This window comes from Pseudorca crassidens, chromosome 16 (assembly GCF_039906515.1).
Source record: "Pseudorca crassidens isolate mPseCra1 chromosome 16, mPseCra1.hap1, whole genome shotgun sequence".
NCBI classification, from domain to species: Eukaryota; Metazoa; Chordata; class Mammalia; order Artiodactyla; family Delphinidae; genus Pseudorca; species Pseudorca crassidens.
In genome coordinates, this window is record NC_090311.1 from 9,661,564 (window position 1) to 9,689,026 (window position 27,463).

Consider the following 27,463-nt stretch of genomic DNA (forward strand, 5'->3'; position numbering starts at 1 on the left):
CCCTAAGGGAGGCTGAGCCTCTCTGGCTGCAGCTGGAAGTCCCTTGGCCTTGCTACAACGGTGGGGGTCAGGGAAGGGCCATGGGGGAGGGGAGGAGGCCGAGCACAAGGACGGAAAGGGATGCCCAACTTCACCCTGGAAGCTTCTGCACGCTCCTTGTGTGCTGAGGGCCTTGTTGCCCAGCTAGGATGCCTCTTTTAAGAAGTTAAACTCATACGTAAGCACTATGGTTGACTCCCACCTGTAACAGAAACACTCGGAATTCGACGTCAACGTGCAGCTGCCTTAGAGCATCTGTTTCTGACCTGGAGCTTCCTGCTGTGTCAGCCCTGCCCTCACACTTCTCCTCCACCAGGCAAAGCTCCTCCCAGTTTATGAAGAGGCCTCTCGACGCTGTCCCAGCAGGACAGCGGGGACGGGGCAAGAATGGACCGCCTGTCCCCCAAGAGGGCCAACTTCGGGGGTGGTTAGCGCACACTGGCCCCCAAGCAGGCAGACAAGGAGACTCACCCCCGTCTTCCCTCTAACCCCGTTCAAGTGTACTGCCCTTCCCCAAGGACCAGCCCGGGCCAGGCTGGGTACTGTGATTCCAGAGGTCGCAGCGGATTCAGTTCCTCCCTGCGAGGGCATTCGAGACAGGTAATTCACAGGGATCTGTGAAGGGCAGTGACACAGGGGGAGAGGGGTGGCTGCAGGAGTTCAGAGGGAGGCTCCTGTCTCAGCCTGGTGAGAAGGGACCCAGTGTCTGTCCCGTTCACTATGGTTCCCCAGTGCCATGCACCATCTGGCAAAAAGCAGCTGTTTTACTAATACAAATACAATTAAAATGTGTGTGTGTGTATGTTATATAAATAGAGAGAGAGACATATAGACGTGTGTAGAGAAAGAGACTGTGTGTGTGTGTGTTATATAAATATATAGAGACACAAATATAGACGTGTGTAGAGAAAGAGACTGTGTGTGTGTGTGTGTGTATGTTATATAAATAGAGACACATATAGACGTGTGTAGAGAGAGAGCTTTTGTGTGTGTGTGTGTTATATAAATATAGAGAGACTCATAGGCATGTGTAGAGAAAGAGACTGTGTGTGTGTGTATGTTATATAAATATAGACATATATAGATGTGTATAGAAAGAGATTGTGTGTGTGTGTATGTACATATGTTATATAAATATAGAGACACATACAGACGTGTGTAGAGAAAGAGACTGTGTGTGTGTGTATGTTATATAAATATACACATATACAGACGTGGGTAGAGAGACTGTGTATGTGTGTGTGTGTATGTACACATTAAATAAATATAGAGACATATAGACGTGTGTAGAGAGAGATTGCGTGTGTGTGTATATATATGTTATATAAATATAGAGACATATATAGACATGTGTAGCGAGATTGTGTGTGTGTATATATATACGTTATATAAATATACAGAGAGACACATATAGATGTATGTAGAGAGAGAAATTGTGTGTGTGTATATATGTTATATAAATATAGAGAGACACATATAGACGTGTGGAGAGAGAGAGCTTGTGTGTGTGTGTGTGTGTGTGTGTGTGTGTTATATAAATATAGAGACATATATAGACGTGTGCAGAGAGAGAGCTTGTGTGTGTGTGTGTGTGTGTGAGCGTGTGTGTGTGTGTGTGTACAGGCATATGAGCCGAGTCCCGAGGCTGGCTGTGAGCAAGCCTGGTTTAAATAAACCACGGGTCAAATCCGCACCCTCTGAGTCCGGGGCGAAGCCCGATGTACACGCCGCACATGGAGAGCAGCGATGGGTGTGCGGGGTTCGGGGCACGCAGGGCAGGGGGAGGGCGCACGGGCAGAACATGAGGCAGGATAAAGCCCCTCCCCGCCGCCCAGGCCGGTCTGCCGAGCAAGGCGCGGCACCTGGTCCCCTTCCCCGTGTGCTGATGCCTCTTCCCCTCCTCAAAGACAGAGAAAACAAGTGGCTGACCCAGCGCGTGTCCCGGGAAGCCAGAGGCGGCTAAGTCATTCCCTGGAAACGTACAAAGAGCACAATATCGCTCCTGGAGGACTGCTATTTTAAATAGAGCAGAGGGGCGGGGGGTGTCTTTCTGGTGCCCCCTCAGGTAATTCCTGCGGCCCTAAGAAGAGGCCCAGCCCTGTGCAGGAGAGCGAGTACACCTGTGTGTGTGTTGGGTCTGGGGGGAACTGCGGGACAGAAGATGGGACGGAGGACAGGAGGCAGCCTCAGGGGCCGGGCCCGGGGGTCCCGCCATCCGCCGTGGGCACCACCGCCACCATACCTCTGGGCTGTCAAATCCGGGAACACCCAGCCGCTGACATCACCGTGGGGGGAGAAGGCAGCTAAGAGAGGGTTTTCCAGGTCTTCAAGGGCAGCTGGTTCGATGACATCATCCACTACAGGTGAACTGAGGGAAGGAAAAAAACCAAGGCTCAGAAATGTTCCTGAATGTCTTAAATATGTTTCAACAGCACATTTTATCTGGGCCCTAAGCAGGGCCTCAGTTTCCCTTTTCATAGAGGAAGGGGCCGGTGTTGCTCCAGGTGTAGCCCACGGAGGGGGCTGGTCCAGGAGGGGCTGTTTACTGCTCCACGATGAGACAGCACAGACACCTGGGGTTAGGGTTTAGAAACCTTTAGAGCAACACGATAGAGCCATTTTGTCTGTTGACGCTAATAATGTAAGTCACGGCTTGTGTTTTGTAGGTCTTGATGGGGGGTTCTCAAGCAGGGGTGATTTTTGCCCCCTGGGGACATGTGGCAATATCTAAAGACATTTTTGGTTGTCACAGCTGGAGGGGGTGGGTGCTACTGGCATCCAGTAGGTAGAGGCCAGGGATGGTGCTAAACATCCTACAGTGCACAGGACAGGCTCACAACAAAGAATTATCTGGCCCCAAATGTCAGTAGTGCCAAGGTCGAGAAACCCTGGCCTTGAGTTTTGTTTCATTCTCTAGTAATTCACTTAATTATATTTTCAAAAATTGTGATCTACAGTGAGATAGAAATTAAAAACTACACTGGTCCTTCATCCACTGGGAAAGTCAGCATTTGACAACCTCCAAGAGCAGACTGGATTTGAAAGTTTGGAGGGACACAGGTCACCAGACACTGTCTCTGGTCACACACATCTGCTTACTCTGCTGGGAAACCCCTTTCATGATCAGTTATGTCTCAGTTTATCAGGGAGAGTCAAGAGTTCTTCCTTCTGATGAACTCAGCTCTGGGGCAGTCGCTAATGAGACAATTATCTTCATTCCTTGAGCAGATATTGATTGAACAACAACTCTATGTGGTGAGCAGGAAAGAGGTGGTCCCTGCCCTCATGGAGCTTACAGTCTCAGGAAACAGTCAAACATTTTTTAAAAAATGCTTATTTATCCAGTAATAACTGTTGTAACTGCTAAGAAGGAAAGGTACAGATGGCTAAGAAAGCATAAACTAGGAGGTCCCAGTGGGAGTGGGGGTCAGGAAAAATGTCTTCGTACAATTGTAAGCTGAGGCCAGTCACCAGCTCAGTGACAGCGAATATGTGCTGACACTTGCTGTGTGCCAGGATCTCAGCACTTACAGATATCACCATATGGTGATCCTCACAACAGCCCTGTGAGGTCGGTGCTATCATTATTCCCATTTTACAGATGAGGAAACTAAGGCACAGAGAAGTTGAGGAATTTGTCCAAGGTTGCACAGCCGGTAAGAGGATACAAACCCAAGCCAGACCCCAGAAGCCATGTTCTTAACCACCCCACTAGGCTATGTCCCAAAGGTTGAAGAGTAAGGGAAGGAAGAATGCCCCCAGCGCAGGGAACCACACATCTGAAAGCCCCAGATCAGGAAGGAGACTGGCATTCTGGAGGAATGCAGAAAGGCCACTGTAGCTGGAACGCAGATCAAAACAACCAGGAAGGGGACAGGTGGACGGGAACCAGATCACAAGGCCAGGTCGAGGGACTGGGACTTGATCCTAAGCTGAAGAATCAGCCCAAAGCCTCTATCAAGTACTCAGCCACAAAGTACTGCCCTGGGCATCGAGACGAAACACAGGGAGGGAGGCCCAGGGCGAACTTCCCCAAACTGTGTTCTAAATATGGCCGGACTAGCACACGGTTGTGCCCACACCTTTCTATTTATTCCCATGGGTCTTGTGACGCTTCCTTTTTCCTCCACGGTTCCCACCCACTAACCCAAATCCCCCAGAACGTGACCCTGGAGCCCTGCAATGACCACACCCAAGGAGCCAGAGAGAAATGGGCACAGCGTGAAGTGAAGCAAGGGGCGAGCCTGGAGGAGGGGGCCGGCAGGGACTCTGGGTGTCTCTGCTGGATCACGATTTGGAGAATCCTAAACCACAGGCAATATCGACTTTCTAAAGTCATAAAGCCTGAGCGGAAAAATGTGGCCCAGGAGTTCTGGCAACACAGATCGAAAGCCGTAAAAGACTTTGTTTTCTTTGACACAGCCATTCTACTTCCAAGAATTTATTCTAAGGAAATGATTAAGGGTGTGAGCAAAGATGCTGACCATAGCTGTGACCACAATAGCAAAAAAAAATGGAAACAACCAAAATGTCCCACACTAGGGGACAGTTAATCAAGTTAAAGCATGTCCACAGAATGGACTCATTTGCAACCATTTTAAAAAAGAAGGTAAAAAACATAAATAATTTAAAAATAAATTAAAAAGTAAAAAAAGAAAGTAGCTCTCCATGTATCCAGAGGTAAAGGATCCATTATTAACTGAAACTAGGTTAAAAAACTATCGGCAACATGATCCAGACGTTATGTGCATGTGTGTATCGATATATACGTATGTGTGTGTATATGTGTACACATGCATGTATGTGTAAACACCCACATAGGAAGCGAGCAACAGAGTGAATGAACGCCAAGGTATTAATGGTAATTCTTTCAGTAGTAAAGTTATGAGTGTTTTTTTCTTCTTCGTTGAATTTACCTCTATTTTCTAGTTCTATTCTGAACACATACTGCTTTTATAAGCAAAAGAAATAAGAAAGCATTTTTAAGGAAAATTCTGAGTGCCAGGGAGCAACTTCAATTCATAGTTCAGTGAAAGTTTCAAGAGACGGGACATGCAGAGCAACGCCGTCTTTCCCCCACTTTCACACTCACACGTTCCCCCAGGGAGGACCCGGGCTTGTCAGCCTCATCTCAGGACAGAAACCCAGCCATGTCTCACTCAACAGGCACCCGTGGGGAAAATAAGGTCCTGGTGGAGAATTTTTTAGATAACCAGTATCTGCTCGCATATTCTACAGGATGGCATTTTAATTTTAACTCTTTGGGATGGAACTAATTTTCAAAGCATATTAGACACTTCCTTGATTTTTTTTGAACAGAAAATCCTGAACATAACTAAACACTTTGTCAATGACACATGATCAGCATCTTGAGCGACTATGATATAAGTGAGGAGGTATGCTACGGCACTAAAACAATTGTACACGAAGTCAAGAGGGCTGGATTCTAGACCAGCCCCACCTTGGGATCTCAGCCAGGTGACTCCTCTGAGCTGAACTTTTCCGTCTTTAAAAGGGAAGGCCCTGGACGGCACAATCTCAAGGACTCTGCAAACTCAGTCTGGTCCCTCCCTCGCGGGCTGTGAGCCAGTACGTCTGCTTCCAACTCACCTGACTCTTTTTTACTTTATGCTTTCCAGTTCTCTGCTTCTAATGTACTACAGACTACGGGTGTTAGAATAGTGTGTAAATCAAGAGTTAATAGGCTGGATAAGCCTCCCATATTATGTCATATGGGAGGTTCATAAACCTCCCATATGACATAATTTTAATAATTTTTACATATACATATATGTGTGTATACACATATATTAAATTGAACTATGTGAAATTGTTAAAAGGAAAAAACTGTCAAATTCACACTGTACCATCAGCCTCAAGATCTTTCTGTCTTACTCCGCAGGGGTCTGGTCGTGCTCCAGATGGCTAAGGATAGGGGACAGCCGACTTCTGGGGACACAGGGGAATTCTTCTCAGACCAGCTGTAAGAGGCTATAAATGGCTTCCAAATTCTGTGGTGCTGGGACTAGGGTGACTGAAATATTTTTCAGAGAGGAAAAAAAAAAATCTGTCAGAGATTTTAACCACCAGCTGCTTCCACCAGCTGCTGGGGCCAACCCACTATAAATTTAGTCAGGCCAGCAAAGGGTTGATTTTCCACTGGAATGTCAGGGAGGGAAGCTTGTATCAACAAGTGCTTCTCCAAAGGCCATGAGTCACCTTCCTTCAGAGGCTGAGGCAGAGAGGGCTCTGCTTCAAAGAGGAAGATATTCACATTCTAGTCTAAAAAGCCAACACCTTCAGTTCTACACATGAGACCCGTGCACAGCAAGAGCTCTGTGGCCAGCACCAAGATAAATTAAATCAGGATCAAATTACTAATAACAATAACAGTAATAGTAACGGGGTGGGAGGAAACTTTGGGAGGTGATGGATATGTTTATGGCCTTGATGGTGGTGCTGGTTTCACAGATGTATACTTATCCCCAAACTCATCGAATTGTATACATTAAATATGTACAGCTTTTTATATGTCAATCACACCTCAGTAAAGTAGTTTTAAAAAGATGGGGATCCCACGCTTCAGGGTGGACAGGCTGCTGGAGAGCAAGGCAAGTTGAAAGTCTAACTCAAGGAAAACTGTGAAGGGCGGTAATAGCAAAACAAGCTGCCGCAGAAAAATGGGCTCCTTTCAGGCTGGGGTGATCTGGGAAGGGCCTGTGAGGGGATGAAGCAAGTCAAGTGCTTCAACAGACAGACATGTGCAAAGGGCTTTCTCGGTGAAAAATGCTTCTCCCTCCCTCTCTCCCTGATGGTTTGGGTGGAAAGCCACTAGGCTTCGCTTCCCTTCCCTTGGACAGGGCAAGGAAGGAAGGGGTACCGGAGAAGGGACAGGGGCCACACTGGCACAGAGGAGGAGACTGGTGTCTTAAGGAAACTGTTACCCACCGGGAGATTAGCAGAAAAATAAACTCATCAGGGATAAAGGGAGCAGGTTCTCACAGTCAGGGAAGACTTGCATAGAATATACAAAGGTGACGAGGCTTGAAAGAACTCTCAGGGCTGGGCTGCAATCAGACAAACACTAGCTATAGATAGAGAGGGGTGTGTGTGTGTACACATTACACACACCTATTTCCCAGCTATGTCTGCTGAAAGGGGTCACGTCAAAAGGACATCAGAACCACTTAAAGAGGCTGCCACTGGTCACATCTGGGACTATTTGGACATCAAAAAAAAAAATACAGACAGTAATAGATTAAAATCCATTGAGTAAAGTAATAATGCACGAGTCCATATAGATATAAAAACACCAACAGATACATAAATGCGGGGGAGGGAAAGTTCCTCTTTACAGTACAATGTCAACGGGTAAATGTAGAAGCGATGAAAACTGAAAATCCGCCATTTAAAAACCATCAGAGTGGTGGTGAATTCCGGCAGGAGCCGTCGGAGGACACTAAGGGAGGTGGATGGAGGTTTAAAGAAGTGAAGGGCAGTGGTGTGGGCTTGGAGTACCTTCCCACCAGATACCGACAGATTACAAAGGGGGAAATGGTGACTTAAAGGTGGAGAAACCCAGTGGGCACCGACGTGGCCAGGTGCTGACCGGGATTACGTCCCTGGCGGTGGGTGGTCCTCACCCTATGTCACTTCTATGGGATCCCTGCCCCAAACGACAGCCAGAGTCTGGTCATGAGGTGACACGGGTTGAGGGATCTTCCCAGAATGAAAGAGCTGTACTCTGAAAGGTCATGAAAGACAGCAAGAGACGGTGGAGTTCTTCCAGACTGAAGGAGAGTCTGCGGGCATACTCAGAGTGTGACACGTGCCTTTGGGCTGGACCCTGGATCTGTAGGAAAAGGGACGGTGTGGATGAATTCGAATGGGTTCTGAAGACTGGCTGATGCCGTGACATATCCTGTTGATTTCCCAACTGGAGAGGGACCTTGCTTGGGGGAAATGATCACTGGAGTGTTTGTCTGGATGGGGACACCTTCGTGTTTGCAACTTGCTCTCAAATGATTCAGAAAAAGAGCGATGATAATGGATATATATGTGTATCTCCATCCATACGTACACATATAAAGAGGGGATGACCGCACTTGAGGTAAAATGGCGATAATTCAGGAACTTGGGCAAAGGGAGTAGCGAAGTCTTTGTACGACTCTCGCAACTTTTCCGTAAGTTGGAAATTATTTCAGGAAGAAAAGAACAAAACCATTCCTGAGTGAAGGCATGCAGGCAGCCTCTCCCCAGCACCCGCAGAGTTCGGTCTGGGTTCTGCAAAACGGAGTGTGGTCGAGACGGGAGCAGCATTGAATAGGGGCCTGTGGGCCATTCACCAGGGCAGCCGGTGGCCTGTGGGCCATTCACTCGGGCCCAAGCCAGCTAGCAGAAGGCCTCAAACGTCAGGCCAAGAACTGGCTGTTTTCCAAGGCATGGGGAGCATCAGAGATTTAAGAGCAGGGAAGCAGCAGAATATCTGGGAGACAGCCCTTATGCGGAGTAGAGAATGACGACAGGGGAGAGGAAATGCAGACGAGGGGGCCGGAGCCGGAGCCGTGGAGCAGGGTCAGGTGATGCGGGACGGAGTCCCAGCAGCTGAAGCCAGGGCCAGTCGTGCATCGAGCTTCACGATGTCCCCCCAACACATCGTGAAGACGGAGGAAAGCGAAACGGGGAACAATCAAAGATGATTTGGATTTTAAGCATCTGATTGGTTGGAAAGTCGCGTTAATGACTGCATGTTTCACGTATAGTACCTTAGACCCTCTGTACTATTATTTGCTTTATACTTAACTTTCAATGAAGTCAGTTGTTCAAATTAAATAAAGGTACATCATTCTAGGGAATAACCCCGGTGAGTCTGCGGTTTTGATGCGCTGCTTGCACTTTTTTCTAACAGAATGAGTAACAGATAACTCACCACCACCAGGCAGCCCCCAGGCTCAGGCCAGGCCGCCCGGAAGCTGGGCACTTTGGAAAGTGCTGGTGAAGCTCTCACCAACACAGCTGAAAGACAGCCCAGCGCTGCTCACACTGGCTCAGTCCTCCTTTTTTTTTTTTTTTTTTAAGAAAAGCAAAACCTGTCATAAATGACCAAAACGGCATACTCTGAGATCTCCATCTTGGGAGCTGCTGGCCGGTTAGGAGCTGGGCACGACCCAGCTGGCAAAGGTTAGAAGCCAGGGCCAAGGCACGGGAGCACGTGGGGCACACAGGCGCATCCCTTCCAGGTGCCCCCTCAGCGTTCCGAGACAGAACCTGCATCCCCACGTGCTCTCCCCAGAGAGGCAGGATGGAGCCGGTGACAGGAGGCCAGGGTCTCAACACCACTCCCGCAATAAAGAGCTGTGCAACCTTGTGGAAGATTTCCTCAGAGCCCAGCTTCCCCATCTGTCAGAGAGGGCAAGGGCCACTCTGTCTGGAAAGGGCGTGGGGAGGGTTCGCTGAGACCAGTCATGTCGACTGGCAAAGGGCCCGGCACACGGAAGTGCTTCACAAGTGATGGCGTCAGTAACACAAAACACAACAGGGTGTGGTGTTTTCCCCAACGGAACACACTGAATGTGCTTCTTCAAAGTACCCGTGCCCCTCCTCCCGCCGCCCCTGCCCAGGTGTGCTCCCTCAGGTGTGCACGCCGTCTGGGGTCATAGAACAAAGACGAGTACAGGTGGCAACAGCAACGGGAACCAAGGTTTAGGAGCACCTACTGTGTGCCGGGCACCGTGCAGGGCCTTTGTCACTGTGAGCAATGTGACAGCCCGTTTCAGGAAGAGCAAATGGAGCCCCTGGATGGAGAAAGTCACGACCCACGGCCACGCTGAGCTCAGCTCCATCCGGCTGCTCCGACCGCAAACCTCACGCCAACAGGACCCTGGTCTCAAGCGGCGTCTCTCTCAAGCATGCAGAATGAAGACTGACTTGCAAAGCAGCCCAGCGGGGTCCACCTCCCCACGGAAAGCATGTGAGCAGTCCACGGGGGCGCTGGCACGGCTCTAACCCGGGGTAGCCGGGCAAGACCCTTCCCCACCCAGGCTGCAGGCATGTCCTCCATAAAATGAGGGTTTGGACTGTTGGGTCTCCAGGGTCCCTTCCAGGCCACTGATTTTCTGATCTGAAAACCCCGAGGCTCTAGAGGCGCAGCCCCCTGGGATGGCTGGAAAAGGACATCTTGGAGGAGGCTCTGGGCCGTGTCCACTGTGGCCCAGCCCCAGCTGGCCTGGCACCTTGTCCAGGGGCCAGGTTCCTGGTTAGGACTTACAGATGGGAGGCGGGGCTGACCAGCTCCCTGGGAGATCTGGTGACGGGGAGGGGGCGCAGAGGGGGAACCCCCCTCTCATACACAACTTACGCACTCCTTAAAATCGGACTGCTGCCCCCCTACCTCTCAGGGTTAACGAACTCAAGGACTGGGGTTTATGCAAAGCTCAAAGGGGAGGAAGTTATTCTTGGAGGACAAGGCAGGGAGACAGTAGTCACTGTTCTTTTCAAAAGACAAAGAAATAAACCCATCCAGGTGCTGGGAGAAGCTACATGGTCAGGTAAGTGACGACGCAGTTGCTCCCCTGATCAGAGAGCACAAAGCCAAGGGGTATGCCTGATGAACAGGCCAGCACCTTGGGGTCAAGACCTCGGCCAAGGCCGCCTACTTCTCCCGAGAGCCCGTGCATGTAACCAACAGGTGCCTCGACTTCACCAGAACCCTGGGCACAGAAATCCAACTGAGTCATCCACTGGGTGCGTGAGCAGGGCAGTGAGTATAGTACAGAGAGCACAGCTCTGGAGACGGGCAGATGTGAGCTTGAAGCCAGCTTTGCCATTTACTAGCTTTTTGTAGTCCTAGGCAAGTTCATTAACCTCTTTGAGCCTCAGTTTCTGAACCTATAAAATGGGGACAAATTGAATAACTTGGAAAGATTATTAAAAGAAATAAGAGAAAAACATAGATGTCGGGCTTCCCTGGTGGCGCACTGGTTGGGAGTCCGCCTGCCGATGCAGGGGACACGGGTTCGTGCCCCGGTCCGGGAAGATCCCACATGCCGCGGAGCGGCTAGGCCCGTGAGCCATGGCCGCTGAGCCTGCGCGTCCGGAGCCTGTGCTCCGCAACGGGAGAGGCCACAACAGTGAGAGGCCCGCGTACCGCAAAAAAAAAAAAAAAACGTAGATGTCAAGCATAGCGTCAATCTCACAATGGGTCCTCAACAAACAGTAGGTGTCCGATAAATATTAGTTGAACGTATGGATGCAAGGAAAGTAGCAAGGGCAGAAAGATGTTAACTGCTGCTGCCACCAGCGCTGTCTAGCTGCCACTTAATTCAGGCCAGAGCCAGCTTCTCTAACTTTTCTGAACTGAGAGCAGGCAACTCAGCTCATAATCAAGTTGAGGCCTGAACAAATGCCTGAAGTACAGACAAGGCAAAATTTTAGTGTTCTTTTTTAAAAAAAAACCTCTTGGAGTTCTCCATATCTTATAACAGTCACAGATTTTCCCTGATTCCACAACTACACAAGTAGCAAAATTAGCTCTGTAAGCTCTCCCTACCCACGGAATGCAACGAGAGGTCTAAACATCATGCATGGAGCAAAGCCTTGTACCCGCCGTTTCCAGGGAGAAGCCAAAGCAGACAGTCACTGACCCAAGAAGGAACCGCTGGACAGGTGTCCTACTCAGCACGACACTAGGCACGAGGATGCCGGGGAAATGAGGCAGGGTCTTGTCGGCACTGGAAGAGAGAGACCCTAGCACCTGGCTGAGCACAAGACAACCTGGGAGCTGGAAGCAGGGAGCTGTGGAACACAGGTTCCTGGGCCAGGTAACTCACAAGCGAAGCGAGCCTCGGTCAAGGTTTGCAAGGGAACACTGGACCTTCTACTGTTTCCTGTGAAGCAGGCGCTGGAGAGCAGGCAGCCAGGGGAAGCCTGAGGGCTGGAGGGAGGGGCATCCTGACCATAAAAGAAGGAGGGAAAAGATGCTCCTCACGTGGACATGACCCATCTTCTTATCGCCTCTTTGGAATGGGCCCGCACTGGGGAAACGTCATGATAGGAAACCAACCCTGCGCCCTCAGGAGCTTAAACCTGAGGATGCTGGCCAGGAACCGTAAGCTCTCGATGACACAGACACCCACCCGGAGAGCTCTCAGAGGACCCACTGGACGCAACCAGGCAGCGAGAGGAATTAGGACTCTAAACAGCTAGTCCTGCATAGCAGCCAGTGAAGCGACTGCTTTCTCTTTCCAGTTTTTCACCAGATTTGCTCTCTGTAAGAGGAACTGACGTGCATTTCCTATTCTTTCATTTTTACTTGTTTTCTGGGGAAGTATAAATAAGCAATTAAAAGGGAGGGTGACAAAGCAAGGGAAGATGGATAGAAAGGAAACCTAGATAACCAGCTTCCAAATAAAAGAGCTCTGCATCGACTAGCACACCTCCTTGTTTCTAATTAAAAATAATAACAACAAAAATAAGCTACAGGAGGTGTTAGGAAATCTACCTCCTCTAATTAAATCCTTTTTAATCGTAACAGTGAAAAATATTAGCATGACTTTCCATTTGCACCGCACTTCACAGTTTGCCAAGTATTTTCATGCACATGATTTCACTTGCCCCTACAGCTCTGTGAGCCAGGCGGGCACCGTGACTACCCCCACTGTTAATGAGACGGAAATCATGATTCGCAGACACGGTTAGTGACTTGTTCAAGGTCACAGAGCTGGTTAAGAGTGGGGCAGGGATTCTAATACAAAATCTCTGTCTCTGAACTTGGAGCTCTCTCTAGACCGCCTTTCTCCAAGCCACGGAAAAACAGTCTTGGGAACTTTGCTTTCTTTTAAGTGGTAGCCTGAATACATTTGCTAAATGACAGACTGAAACCATACACCAGAGTGGACCAGACAGGAAAGGGAGGGGGACGCAGCTGATACCCAATGTATCTGAAACGAAAGCCCCGTCACAGGTCATGGCTCTGCAGTCCCCCGAGAATTCTGCCTGCCCTCTACTCTATTTTTAGAGGCAATTCCCTACAAACTTGTTTCCCCAGCTCTTCTTTTTCATGGCTTCCTTTCTCTGGAATGATTTCATAATCCTTGGCCTGTTTTGTCATCACGGTGAGTTGCTGTGGAAATGGTTATTGAGGTTGTGAACAAAGGACTGTGACCTCAGCGGGGGCAAGGGAGACAAAGCCCAGCCTCCAGGACAGATTTCGCGCGCCGTGGCCACAGGTCACAGGAGAGAGACCAGGGCACCCAGTTCTCCTCCTTAGACTTGCTTCTCCCACCAGGACTAGTCAGGGACACCACCACCAGCTTCCTAAACCTTCTCCTGGTTATGCAAAAGGTGTCAGGGCTTGCTCGACTCAAACCATAGTTAATTCAAGAACCATCTGCTTTTGGCTGTGGAACTGAGTACCAGGAGAACACACACACACACACACACACACACACACGGCTCTTGACCTCACCCTCAGTCTCTCCCAGCCTCATTCAAACCTGAAGCCTGGGGTCTAGTGAGCCCATAGATCCCCATCTCTCATCTTCCCAATTAGAACTGGTCTCTCCCAACTCCTCAAACCCTTGCAGTGTCCTCTACAGGGGGCGCTATTGGCATTTAGGGTGAAGCGGTTCTTGGTTGGACAGGACCGTCCCATGCATAACATCCCTGGCCCTTACTAGATATTGCCCGCTCCAGTCCCTGGGACGACCAAACATCCTCATGCATATGCACACATCCCCTCCTGGGGCACTATCCTCACCATAAAGTTTGCCCAGTGTGTGTCCGTTCAGGTATCTCTCTCTCTCTCTCTCTCACACACACACACACACACACACACACACACACACACACCCCTCCCTGAGAGCAGGGGTGGCCTTACTGACTTCAACTACCATTTACCCCGACCCCCGGCCCCTCGTCACACTTGTGGAGTGGTACCGTAGCCTTCCGGGAAGCACTGTCTGTCTCCATAGAAACGACAAATGTAAATAACCACGGTACACGGCGGGAAACCAAAGAGGCCGCTGCCAGGCCAGGTGTCTGGGGTCCTGGGTTTGAGTCCCACCTTCACATGTGACCCTGAGCAAGACCCCGGACTTCTCTGAGTCTCCCTTTTCACATCTGTAAAATGAAATCTTGATTTTTAGGTTTCCTTCCAGCTAAAATATTCTAAGTGCCCAAGCTCAGAGAGACAAAAGGGATGCATGTGAACAGAGGCCCCAGAGGCCAGTTGTGTCTAGCTCTCCCAGAGGGGACCAGGAGGGGTGCGTTGGCTCCATGAGCAGTACTGCCTATGCATAGGTTGTACTCTGTGGTGCTGGCCTCCCTGAGACTTGGGAAGTTAACTTTTGATGAGGGGCCAGTGACAATGTAAGAACCAAAAAAGAGGCTCTGGGTAGCTGACAGTTGGCTGTGGTGTCTGCACAAGGAGGGCAGTCCCTGACCTATTTCCTGCAACTCTCCTCTGAAGAGAAAGCCCAAGCCCCAGGCACAGCCTATGAGAAGCCCCGTGGGAATCCACTCCCTTCCACTCACGTGCCCAGCACAACTGGCCCCATTCTCTGGAGGAGCTCCCAGCTCGACCTCAGAACAGGAAAACCGAACATTCTAAGAGGTAACTCACTCCACAATTCCCAACCAAATCCTTCCTCTGAGTTCCATCACTTGTCCAAATGGACCCCCTAAAAACACTAGTGAAGACTAACTTTGAAATATATAAGTGAATCTGGATGGATGAAAACCATGGATGAAAACCACAGATGAAACCCAGTCTCTGGACAAGGCCCCAGACAAAGTCATTTCTAAATACAATGGTAACAGTCTTTGAAATGTGGCCTCAATAGGGAATCCTAGAGAAATAAGAAGTTCTCCACCTAATAACAGAGCTGAACCTTCCTCTGGCATAAAACAGATAGGAAATTGCACTAGGACCCCTGCTATTCCATGTACTGTGATAGAAAAGGCTTGGGACAGACATGTGTACACATGCACACACACATATGAAGACGTGCGCAGGCACACACACACTCCCGCACCAACCAAACACCCTGGCTACCCTTCCCTAGGCTTAGCTTCTATTTCCATCCCCCCAGTACACCTTGGAGACACATTTTTCTCACAATGTCTATTTCACTTGTATCTCAACCCACTCCCACATTTTCCTGTCCTAGCATTTGACGGAGGCAAAAGATAACAACAATAATAATATCACGCTGATGACGATGCCATTTAAGAAAAGACAAGCACCGAGGAGGACAACAAACGTCGCAGGAACACCATGCAACAGCTTGCAGCAGAAAGCGCTCGGAGGTCACGGGGAAGACAGGGCCCGAGGCCGCGGGAGCCAAGGACGCCAAGGAGAAAGAGAAAAAAGAAAAAAAAAAAAAAAAAAAATCAAGGGCTGGTCACGTGGTGCGTCCGAGCCCTGAAGTGCACTAGCCCCGCTGACGTAACTATTCGAGAATTTAAAAGTCCCAAACTCGGAAGAAGTCCAGTGCAGAGTTTTACGGCTAATCCACGCGCCGCTGTGGCCCGCCGGGGGAGCCCCCACGCTACCGGGTGGGACCACACCAGCCCGCAAGGACCCCAGCGGGGATGGCGCGGAGCCGGGAGGCGGGCGGGGACCCGGGCCACCGGCACGAACCCCAACCACGGGCGGGGACCTCCACCGTGAGCGGGATCTCAGCCTCGGGCATGCACCCCGGCCTCGGGCGCGGATCCCAACCCGCCTCACCCGACGGAACGAGCTTCCCGGGCAGAAGCCGCGGGCCCCGCCGGCTCCCCCGCAGACACACTCCTCTGCCAGCAAGTGACACACATGTGTGTTCAGCCAGTTTCCTCCCCTTAGCCAGTCCCCGTTGGGGAAAGATAAAATGAGCTTCGGCTACTTCTAGCACGCCTTTGTCTGGAGGCCAAGGTCCTGGGGACGCGGGTCTCCTCCCCGACTCCGGGCGCTCGCCCTCCCGCCCGCCCTTGCCCGCGGCGCACTTACCACGGAGCCGCCTTCCTTCAGGGACGCAACTGTCCAAGAGTCCCCGAGAGGCTGAGATTTCCGAGCCCGGCGGCGGCGCGGCGCGCGGAGTCTCACGGCCCGGCCCGGCCGGGGACGCAAACTTTCCTGGGGCAACTGCGCGGGGCGGGCGCGGGGCGGCGCGGCTCCCCGAAGGGCTCGGGCAAAGTTGCAGCACAAAAGGCCAATGAGTGGGAGAGCGGCGGCGGCCGGGCCAGGCTCCTCCCCCAGCTCTCGGCGCTCCCGGCCGGCCAGCGCGCAGCCAGCTGCTCGCGCTGGGCGCCCGCCGCGCTCTCCTCACGGGCCAGGAATGCGCGGGGCCGGTCGCGGCGCGCCCAGGCCACCGAGGGGCCCACGCGGCGGCGCGCCCACTCGCCCCGCGGCCGCCGAGCGCGCAGGGGACAGAGAGACAGTCGGACAGACGGACGCGCGGCTCGGGCGCTGCTCGCGAATGCGCTGCAGACTTCCTCCAGGAGTCTCTGAGTCATGACAACTTGCTACAGCTCTTCGTTTTTACACGGCGCTTTCCACTACTCATGACAACGCGGGGAAGGCACCGGCGTGTGAACCACTGAGAAGGCCAAGTACAGGCCGGTGCCCCAACTCTGCGGTCCACGCGCGCTTCCTTCGCCTCCGCCTCCGCCGAGCCCGGGGCGGGGGGGCGGGGGGGGGGAGGTGTGGAGACGGAGGGGAGGAGGGGAATGCCGGCCCGCTGGCCTCCGGAGCCTCAGAAAGAAGCTGGGACTGATGTGGTGGCTCGTTGGTTCCGGGAGCCAAATTTTGGCCCTTCTTTCTTCACCTGCCTAGTCCTAACTCTGCTTAACCACGGAGCCTTAGAGCGCACTGCGCTCTATATTTTTCAAATCCTGTTGCCTATGCCTTCTCCTGGGCTGATGTGCCCTCCAAATTGGGCAGAGGCTAAATCCAAACCCCTTCCCGCGGCCATATTTCCGGGAAGCATGTGAGTTTCTATTTGTGCGTTGTGGATTTCGGTTTTTTGTTTTTCTCATAGGACCCCAGATCAACTCCTTCGCTAACACAGACCTCACCCCCAGAGTGGCGCTTACCTGCCTGCACCAGTGAAACGTATCACCTTTTCTCTGGAAATTTCTGCATCTAGGCCGCAATGGAGAAGAGCCTGTGGCTATACGTGGGCGCCAGGCTTCCTATTTTAAGTTTAGTGTCAAGAAAACATTGCTGTGTTTTATATCCTCTGGGACCAAAGGGTAAGAGACTCACAAATGACTCAAGGCTTCATTTCCTCCTCTTAAAGAAACAGATGCCCAAGGCTCGATGTCCCCAAATGGGAATTCTCTGTAGAATAAAGAAGTAGACTTTTATTGCCTTCCACGAAAATACTGTTTTTTTAAAAACACCATGCTTCTAAGAATCACATTTCTGACGGAAATTTAAATAGATTCCTCCTTCACATGCTTATCATGGGCTCAGGGGTTTAGTATTAAAGTGCCTATTTCACTAATGTGATAACTGACACTCAAATAGGCTAATTTGTTCAAATGTATTACCATCAGCTGTTCGTGACATGAGAATTGGAATGCCCAGTCTTCTGTGCCCTTGTGCCCTGATCCGAGGTCATACCCACTCACAGTAAAAAAAAAAAAAAAAAAAAAAAGCTCCACTCACCACCTCCTAAGCTTGAGCATTCCAATTAGGCAAAGAGCTAACATGATTTTGAGATAACATCCCTTTCAAGTGAAATAGCCCCTCCCCAGTTGCCGGAGGCATATCCTTCATGACACAGGAAGGTACCACTATGCTTTGAAACCTACTGGTGTGGCCAGGAGAATGATGCCCTCCTCAAGGATGTCCACAAAGATGTCCGTGAGTATATTAATTTATAGGGCAAAGGGGAATTAAGGTTGCTAATCATCTGACCATAAAATAGAGAGATTATCCTGGATTATCCGGGTGGGCCCAGTATAATCGCAAGGGTCCTTATAAGTGGAAGAGGGAGGAAGAAGAGAGTCAGAGAAAAAAAGAACTGATAGTGGAAGCAGAGTCAGAGAGAGATTTGAAGATGCTGTGTTGCTGTCTTTGAAGATGGAGGATGGACATCACAAGACAATAAATGTGGGCAGACTCTAGAAGCTGGAAAAGCAAGGAGATAGGTTTTTCCCCTAGGGCTTCCAGAAAGGAACACAGCCCTACTGATTTTAGCCCACTGAGACCAATGTGAGATGTTTTACCTACAGAACTGTAGGAATATTTTTTTTTTTTTTTTGCGGCACGCGGGCCTCTCACTGTTGTGGCCTCTCCCGTTGCGGAGCACAGGCTCCGGACGTGCGGGCTCAGCGGCCATGGCTCACGGGCCCAGCCGCTCCGTGGCATGTGGGATCTTCCTGGACCGGGGCATGAACTCGTGTCCCCTACATCGGCAGGCGGACTCTCAACCACTGCGCCACCAGGGAAGCCCAGGAAGGGAGATTTTTTTAAACTTAAGTGAAGAGAACAGTATAATGAACTCTATTATATCAAACAGTTTCAATATTATCAAATCATGGCTAACTCTGTTGTATTCACATGCTCACTTCTCACTTGTTACTCAGATTATTTTAAACCAAATCCCGGATATCATCACTGTATCAGTTAATATTCCTGTTTGAATCTCCAAAAGGCAAGGACTGGGAAGGGAATTTTGAAGGCTGACTCTGTATTCTCTTCGCTCCCTCAGCCTCCCCTCAAGAGGGTCAGCACAGCTGAAGGATGATCTACAACCTAAATATTAGTAGGTAACAACCACAGGCACCATGGGTCCAAAACTTGGTGCATGTCAGACCCCCTGGGTTATTTTTAAAATGTTCCCAGCGATTGTGATTCAGGAAGTCAGGAAGGGGCTCAGGAATGAGCATTTTAGCATATTCTGGATAATTCTGGTGGAGATGCTTTCCAAACCACACTGGGAGAAACTCTGAATCTGAACTTTTGTGGCAGGAGTCATTGGTTGCCTCCAAAAGTGATGTTCCCTCTCCTGTTTACTTACTTACTAATGTTCAAATAATTAGTTTAGGTATGGTCATGTGACACACCCTTGGCCAATGAAACGGAAAGGAAAGTCTGTTGTATTTCTGGAGACATTCTCCTCACTCTTCAGAGGAGATACAAGACTGCAAATCTTGTGTCTTCAGATGTCTTCCTGCCTCTCGACATTGTCATATGGGGCCTGTTGCTTAGAGCTTCTGCAGCCAGTTTGAAACAATGAAGGGGAACATTAACCAGCACACTAAATTCAGGTAGAGAGGAAGATGAAAAGGGCTAATGAATTACTCAACCTTGGAAGTGCCCTGCCTCTGGATTTCATGCCAGGAGAAATGATGGACCTAGTATTGTTGTTTTCTTGTATTGGGTTGTCTGTTACTTGCAACCAAAAGCATCGTGAAAAGGCTGTCAACCGTGATGTTGAGAAGCTTTCATTTGGTCCATACTAGACCTAAGGCTCTAAAACCACAAAGCAAATCAAAGATTCTTTGCCAGTGGAGTCTCCTGGAAAACAAAAGGCAAATCAGTGCCTAGGAGACACCCCCAGCTCTGTCCACCGAGTACTGCTCTGTTCTGTGTTTGCAGCTTCCTTTACACGCTGTTGTGGCAATGATACTTTTCTTTGGCTGAGAGGTGGCAAGCCACATGAAAATGGGAAGCCAAACGGGAAACCCGTGTCCAAATTTGCCTGATACCTAAATAACCATGAACTAATCAAATATTCACTGACCACTATTCCAAGTGCCCATGCGGGTGTAAGAGTGCATAAGACAGGACCCTGCCTGGGCAGACAGACTCATGCTGGAGGGGCAAGAAGCAGGAGGATGGGACCAAGAACACCAGCAGACACCAGGTGCCGTCGGCCTTCGGAGCGGGAAGAACCGAGGGTACAGCAGGTGTATTAGGAGAAGTTATTCAGGAGACTGAAAGGAACCTTCATTCTATCCAATTCTATTCATTCTAACTATGTGACTTGCTTCTGCCCCACTGGACCATGGGCACCTCCCTGAACTGCCAATGCCATAACTTCATACGTGAAGAAACCTGGGAAACAAGGCCAGAGACTGGAAACATGCAAGGCTGGCTGGTTAACTGGTAGGGAGTGTGTGATGCTGAAGAACAGAGGTCAAACTCTCCCTAAACAAAGAACACACTAGCTCCCTGCGGAAGTGAGTCTGCATGGAAGTTCACATATCTGCCTTGTTTATGGGCGCCCAAATGGAAGGTTGGTTACAGCACATTGTCTTCAGAGAATCCTTGGGCGTCCGCCCAGGACACCCATACGTGGCCAGACAGCACAAACTCTCCTGGACCCAAGAGGTTTCATTCAGTCTTTCAAAATCACGTATTGAGTATCTACTGCATTCCTGGCCCTGTGCAATGTCAGATGCCTCGTGGTCCCTTGCCCACTTCTACAGATGGTTCATGGAATGGCCACCACATGACAGAAACATAAAAGCAGTATTTCAATCAGCCTCGGAAGAGGCATGGGGAGATTTTCCAGAAGAGGGAATACTTAAGCTGACTTTTATAGGGTAAGGAGGTGTTACCATAGTAAGGTTTCTCATATGAGGGTATTTTAAATACTTATACATTTGAAGCATATGAGGAAGAAGTTCTAATTAGCACATCAAATCCATAACTTCACAGACATTACCTAAAACAAAAGTAATATATTGAAATAAAAATGAATCGCTGTAAAGAAAAATAATAAGTAGATAATAATACGGTGGTATACAGATAGGGTAAAACTCTTGAAAGTGGTTACAGGGTGGTAGACATTGATGAAACACTGAGCCAAAAAAAGAGGGGAAATGGACGTGGAGCAGAGAAACAATGTTCTGGGGCGTGGGAATGAAATCTCTTCTTGAGTATAACCAGTAACTGGTTGTGATAAGGAAGCATACGACTAAGCCATTCAACAAGTATTTCTTGGGCACCTACAATGTGTTAGCTACTTCCGGGTGCTGGGAGATAGGGGTGAACAGAAGAGACAAAATATCTGCCCTCGTGGAGAATACTTTCTAGGTAAGTATTAACGGCCGCCTACCTTAATTACCCAATGAGAGGCGAAGACAATTAGGGCTGTGAGCTGTTTTAACTCTTTAATGCTCGTGTGCTGCCTCTTGAACCAGACTGTCAGCTCAAGGGCAGGACAGCAAGCCTTCCCCGTGCCCACCTGACAGCTGTGCTGACTCTCAGCCCAGCGCTCATCGCTCTCCTGGCAGGAGTCTCTCCTCCGGGGCCCGCCTTCCCCAGCCCTCCCTACCTCCCTGTTCCCTGAAGCCCTTCTTCTCCAATGTGGTGGCGTCTCAGGGCTTCACCCAACCCCCAGAAACCCGAGCCGATAGGGCATTTTTGCCTAGAAGATTATCCTGTCATCTGCCAGCTATGAAGGGTGACAAAATACCACCCATAAGACAGCCTGCACTCTGCTGTCCCCACTTAATTATCAGATCAGGAAAACCAAAAGGCAATTTAAAAACTTTTTTAGGGCTTCCCTGGTGGCGCAGTGGTTGAGAGTCCGCCTGCCGATGCAGGGGACATGGGTTCGTGCCCCGGTCCGGGAAGATCCCACATGCCGCGGAGCGGCTGGGCCCGTGGGCCATGGCTGCTGAGCCTGCGCGTCCGGAGCCTGTGCTCCGCAACGGGAGAGGCCACAGCAGTGAGAGGCCCGCGTACCGCAAAAAAAACCAAAAAACAAAAAACTTTTTTAAATGACCACTCTAATATTAGCTAACATTTGTGAGCATTTGCTGCAGAGCCAGCACTCTGCTAAGTGGCTTCCATCCCTCCTCTGACTTAATCCTCACATGAGCCTATGCGGTGGGCACTGCTATTGTCCTTAGCAGACAAAGGAGAAAACAGACTTGGAGTGGTGAAACCCCTTACCCAGGGTCCCACCAACCAAGCAGAGGCAGGTGCACACACAGGCTGCGTGTCTACGAACCCAAACTCCTAACCAGTCCACAGTGACAAAGGGCTAACTTCAGCTTATTTTTATATACTCTGAACACATCAGCAGAAGAATATGCCATGAGGAACCCAGGACCAGTGCCCGCCTTTAGCATGTGAGTTCAGCTCTCACACTAATAAGATCCACTTCGTTAGTGACTTCTGGGGAATTTTTTTTTTTTTTTTTTTAGAAGGAATCACTGCTTTGGGCTTCTGAGCTAAGTTCTCACATTCCATGAATGGCTGTCCAAGCAGGGAGGTACGTTCCTGAATTGCAACCCAGCAAAATGTAGTTGTAAGGGCAAAGAGAAATACTGGTAGGCGGGGTTCAGGCCTTCAAAATATTCAGCCATTGCCTCCACCCACGCTAAGATGAAATGTCAGCCTGAACCCAAAATACACACAGAAAATGCGTGGGGCAGTCCCGTGACTTCGGAGTCTCCTCCAGGATTTCCAGCCGCGGCCTTGGAATTTTCCTTGAGTGCACACAAAGCCCTCTTCACACAAGGGCCCGCCTCGCTTGAACGTGTACTCGGCTGAACCTGTATTTGATCTTGACCTCGTCCTAATTTTAAGTAAGTCTGACCAAATACAAAGCAAGCTCCGCTGGCTGTACCCTCTTCCTGAACAGAAAAACAGTGTTCTCGAGGAGTCAGAGTCAGATGTCTGTGTCCCACCTGACACGATGGTGGAAAATAAAGTACTTGATGAAACAACCACTGTCTAACAGGCTCCCAGGTGATGCCAAGGCTGCTGGTCTAGAGAACCACACCTTGAGTAGCACAGCCCTAGAGCAGTGGCTCTCCAGGGGCAGTTGTGCCCACCAGGGGACATTTGGCAGTATCTGGGGGCATTTTTGATTGTCATGACTTGGGGGATGCTACTGGCATCCATCCTACTATGTGCGGGACAGCCGTCCCCAACAATTACCCAGCCCAAAATGCCAATAGTGTTGAGGATCGGAAACCCTGCCTAGAGCCCCTAGCTTGACCTTTATGTAGGAGGCCCTCAGTCTGAGTGAATGAATACATGAATGAATGTATGATGTACAACTACAATGATTTTGTTATTGTGTTATTGAACTAACCTGGCCAGTAGATTTGTATTTCTCTTTTGAGGGAAGCACCAAACAGACCCACCCTCTATCCGCTGGACAACGCACAATCAACCTACAAACATTTGTTGAGGACCTACTATGTGTAGCCCATTGTGCTGAAGACTAGGACCAGCGCAGACCCTGCCGTCAGAGGCCTCGCCCTCAAACGGAGACAGACGTATTTTGGGTGCTTGCCTGTGCCAGCCCCGAGCTAGCACTTCCCTCACACTATCACACAGTCCTCCGGAGGTAGGTGCTGACTTCATACACACTTTACAGATGAGGAAACTGAGGCCTCAAGCAAGTAAGTAACTGGACCGATGTCCTACAGTGAATAAGTGACAAATTTGAACCCAGATCTGTCCAGCTGAAAACACCCAACCTCTTCTGCAAAGTGTGAAATCCTATACGAACTATAATACATTTGCTTCTGTCTTAAAATTGTGGTCAGGTAACAGAAAGAACTCTCGATTCTTGGGCAGGGCCGGGGGCGGGGGTGCTCCTGGGGAGTTGGAGGGTTGAGAAGGCTTCAGTCACTACATTCGCCTGAGCCTCTATGGTCTCATGAACCAGAGTGCGGTTCCCCAGAGGGTGGAGAAGTAGGGGGCGCGGCAAGGCAGGCAGAGGGGTCACCCAAGGTCAAGGGTGTCTGAGTCTGGCCAGCCTCTCTCAGCCATGCTAGAGTTCCTTCTGCTCATGCCTTTAAAGTCTGGGCCTGCCTCTGCCTTTACGCATTTCTCCAGTTCTTATACCAGAGGAAAAGGAATTTAGAAGAGAAGACATAGAATGCCCTTCGTTAGACTTGTGAGCCAGTGGCTTTTCAGGACTCCCAGGAAGAAGCAGGGAATTGTAACACTGTCCCATTGGGGTCAGTCATAGCTCCCGAGTGCAAAATGCAAAGGGGGTTTCTGAAAAGCAAAAATGCCGCCGCTCCCGGGTGAGGCCATTTCTACAGAATAATTTCTCTCCACTGAAGATCAAATACAAACCACAGAACAGGTACAAACAGCGACTCAACAGGGAGCCTGGTGGTTTCTAACATAAGCTTCCCATCTTCGTGCAAAAGCAAGACTAGACCCTGCAGTGATCATCAAGAGTGTTTTATCTCCCAAGGATTCATGGCCCAGCTGTTTGTAAAGAAACCTGAAACAGACTGCAGCATCGTCTGAGGGTTTCCTCAGCAAACCGCTCACATAGACACACTGGGCTGGAAGGAGGTGAACTCAAGTTTCAGCAGAACCTTCTCCGAGTTAACTCTAATCAGACTTCCCTCCCCACCAGTATCTGCACACTCCCCAAATCCTGGTGAATTAGAGAATCTGCAGCTCTTGTCCAACCAGCTCCTCATAATGGTTTTCCTGCAATCCTACTGCAAATGGTACTGGCCACAATCAAAGGAAAGCCAGGGTCAGCAGAGTGCAGAGGCTGCAGTTTAACTCATTTCACAAAATAGCTGGAGGAAGCCTGCATATGCAACTTTCTTGGATACAACCCAAGGACAAGATTACTTTAGATCGCTACCACCACCTCCAGAAAACAATCTATAACGCCAGTTCATACCAGGCCCACCTGGGGTGCTTGCTGTGTACAGGAAAGGTGATGCCTGCTCTCTAGAATGGCAGCGGATTTGTTGGAAAGAGCACTGGTCTCGAGGCCAGAAGGACTGCATTCAATACGAGTCAGACCAGTGGCCCCCTGACAAGCTGCGTGGCCTTCCGGAAGTCACACACCCTCTCGAGGTCTCAAGTTTCTCACCTGTAAAATGAGGAGCCTGAAGATCCCTCTGGTTCAGTTGTTTCAGGACTACGAATGCCTGAGCCAGGCATGGGTGGTACCTGTCTCAAAGGATGAGCATCCCCGCAGCCAGGCCTCAGAAGCCAGGGACTGTGCCCCAGACATCCTTCAAAGGTGGCCCTGAAAGGCAGTCTGGCCTAAACTGAGACCTCAAGCCCAAGCTTGGCACTCTCCCCTCATCCAAATCCTCACTTTCTGACAACTCTGGCCACGCCCACTGAAATACCAGCCGCTCGGTCACCTGCCAGGAGGGGGTCTCCTTCCCCAGCTCCTGTGCTGCAGCATCTGGAAGTCAGGCGGCCAGACAACTTTCATCCCTGCCCCTTCCTCTAGGAGTCTGGGATGGGCCAGCAGCTCAAAACGTCGTACTAAGTAGTCAGGCAGTTTGACCCATAAGACACACTCAGAGCTTGCGTTCAGCTGGTGCAGCCTCCGCTGGGCTCACCCACACAGGCGCTCCATCCCTGCCACAAATGTTAGGTTTCAGCCTCTTTGCAGCCATTCTTGGCAAGAGGTTAACCACAAAGCCCTAGCTTCCCCTAGGGAGAGAAGGCATTCCCCACGTGTGCCTGATGGCTTGACCTTGCATCAAATACAATGTTGCAACACTGAGGGCCACTCCAGTGGGGAGGATGTCAGCCACAGTTTGAGAGGTAGCTTTAATGGGTCATGACACCTTCCAAAGAATCCAGGGGAGATGCAAATGAACTTCAGCAAATTTCCAGGAGTCCTTGTGTCAAAGCACAAATGTTTACCCTTCCCCCTCCCCATATCCTCAAGTCCATTCTTTAGTAGGTCTGTGTCTAGCTGTGACAAAGTGAGAGAGTGGCATGGACATATATACACTACCAAACATAAAATAGATAGCTAGTGGGAAGCAGCCGCATAGCACAGGGAGATCAGCTCGGTGCTTTGTGACCACCTAGAGGGGTGGGATAGGGAGGGTGGAGGGAGGGAGACGCAAGAGGGAAGAGATATGGGAACATATGTATATGTATAACTGATTCACTTTGTTATAAAGCAGAAACTAACACACCATTGTAAAGCAATTATACTCCAATAAAGATGTAAAAAATAAAAAAGCACAAATGATGATAGTAGTAAAAACAGCAGTAATAACAAAAATTACCCCTGATTAAGTCCTTACTGCATGCCAGACAGGCACTCGGCTAAGCTTTTAACACACATTATTTTTATGTGATCTCCCTAATATCTGTCTGTAGTGTAGCATTATACACATTTTACAGGTGAGGAAACTGAGGCTTAGAGTAGCTAAGGAATTTGCTTGAGGTTGGAGAGTCTAATGGCAGATTCAGAAGTTAGACCTGTCCATCTGCCTCCTGGAGTACCACCTGATCTGGTTTTCCCAGACAGAAAGCCTCCAACAGATAGTGAGTTGAGATGAATTATTCAGCAAAGGCTCACGGAGCGCCCACTGTGTGCCACGCAGAGTATCGGGTGCTGGGTAACCGAGAGCCGCATCTGCAAGTCTGACCTTCCCAAAGAAACAAGATCCTGACTTCTTCTCTTGGCCAGAGGCCGACACCCACTTTCTATAGAGGTGACCATCACCATGTGTCCCACCAAACATTTCTAGACGGGGAATTCAGGCTCATGACACCCACCTCCTGATCTAGCGTCAGAGGACACTGCGGCGCAGGGAGGGGAAGGAAGTGCAGTCGCTTGGCAAAGGCGTGAAGGCGCACAGTGAGTGGCGGGAACCAGTGAACCACCTGATCCCTCCGGAAGGAGGGTGCCGAGCACCGGGCTGGGAGTCAGCAAACCGCACGCGTCACTCCCCCGCAGTGTCTGCCCACCGACTGCCCACCTGCCGATTCACCCCAGCCCTCTATCCAAGGGAAGAGGGGTGCCCAGTGTCCTAGCTCCTCCCTAAGGGGGAGACCTTGGCTTGCCTTCTAAGCACCTGGCCTGGCTGCACACCTGCTGGGGGCCTGAGCCCGCTATGGGGATGGAGCTGCCTTCAGGAGGCCCCGCAGCTCAGGGACCTTGTCTACAGCTCTGCCGTCACAGCTCCTGGCTATGGGAAGCTGGCTTGTGCAGGGTACTCTGTATCTTGCCTCCTCGAATCACCTTTAACTTTCCTTTAAGCCCCAGGAGACATCATTGGCCATCTATCCGTGAAGAAGCTGAGGCTTGGAGAAGTGACCCAATCACCCAACAAGGCCCAAGAGCGGGCGATCAGGATTTGAACTCCAGGACCTAACGCTCCCCTCCCTCCAGCCTGATTTCACCCTCAGCCTCACGTCCTCCCCCCCCGTCCTCCATGCCCATGTCTCGGGGCCCTGCTTCCCTCCACCTACGGGTGCTCCTGGCCTGAGGACTCAGTGCTGACCGTGTCCGCTGCACACTGCGGTCCTCTCTCTGCGCACCCCGCCCACTCCCAGGGCACAGGTGCACCCCTCCCCTGAGGTTTTTCTTCCCAGACACCCTCTGACCACCTTACAAAAGGAAAAGGCATTAAAAGTCTCAGTAATCAGACCCCTTACAGTGCCTTCCCTGGAAACAAAGAAACACTTGCACGGTCTACCTCTGATTCAGCAGGCTGCTAAAATATT

At 50.3% G+C, this 27,463-nt stretch overlaps 1 protein-coding gene across 15 annotated transcripts in view; it reads right to left on the reverse strand.

The window, feature by feature from the left end:
• Positions 1–27,463, reverse strand: part of TACC2 (transforming acidic coiled-coil containing protein 2) — a 205,304-nt gene that overhangs the window by 100,335 nt on the left and 77,506 nt on the right. For all 15 annotated transcript variants that reach the window (XM_067709185.1, XM_067709176.1, XM_067709184.1 and 12 more), the window contains one exon: positions 2,282–2,407. In XM_067709185.1, coding sequence (XP_067565286.1) covers positions 2,282–2,407 — 126 coding nt within the window. The remainder of the gene's footprint in view (positions 1–2,281; positions 2,408–27,463) is intronic.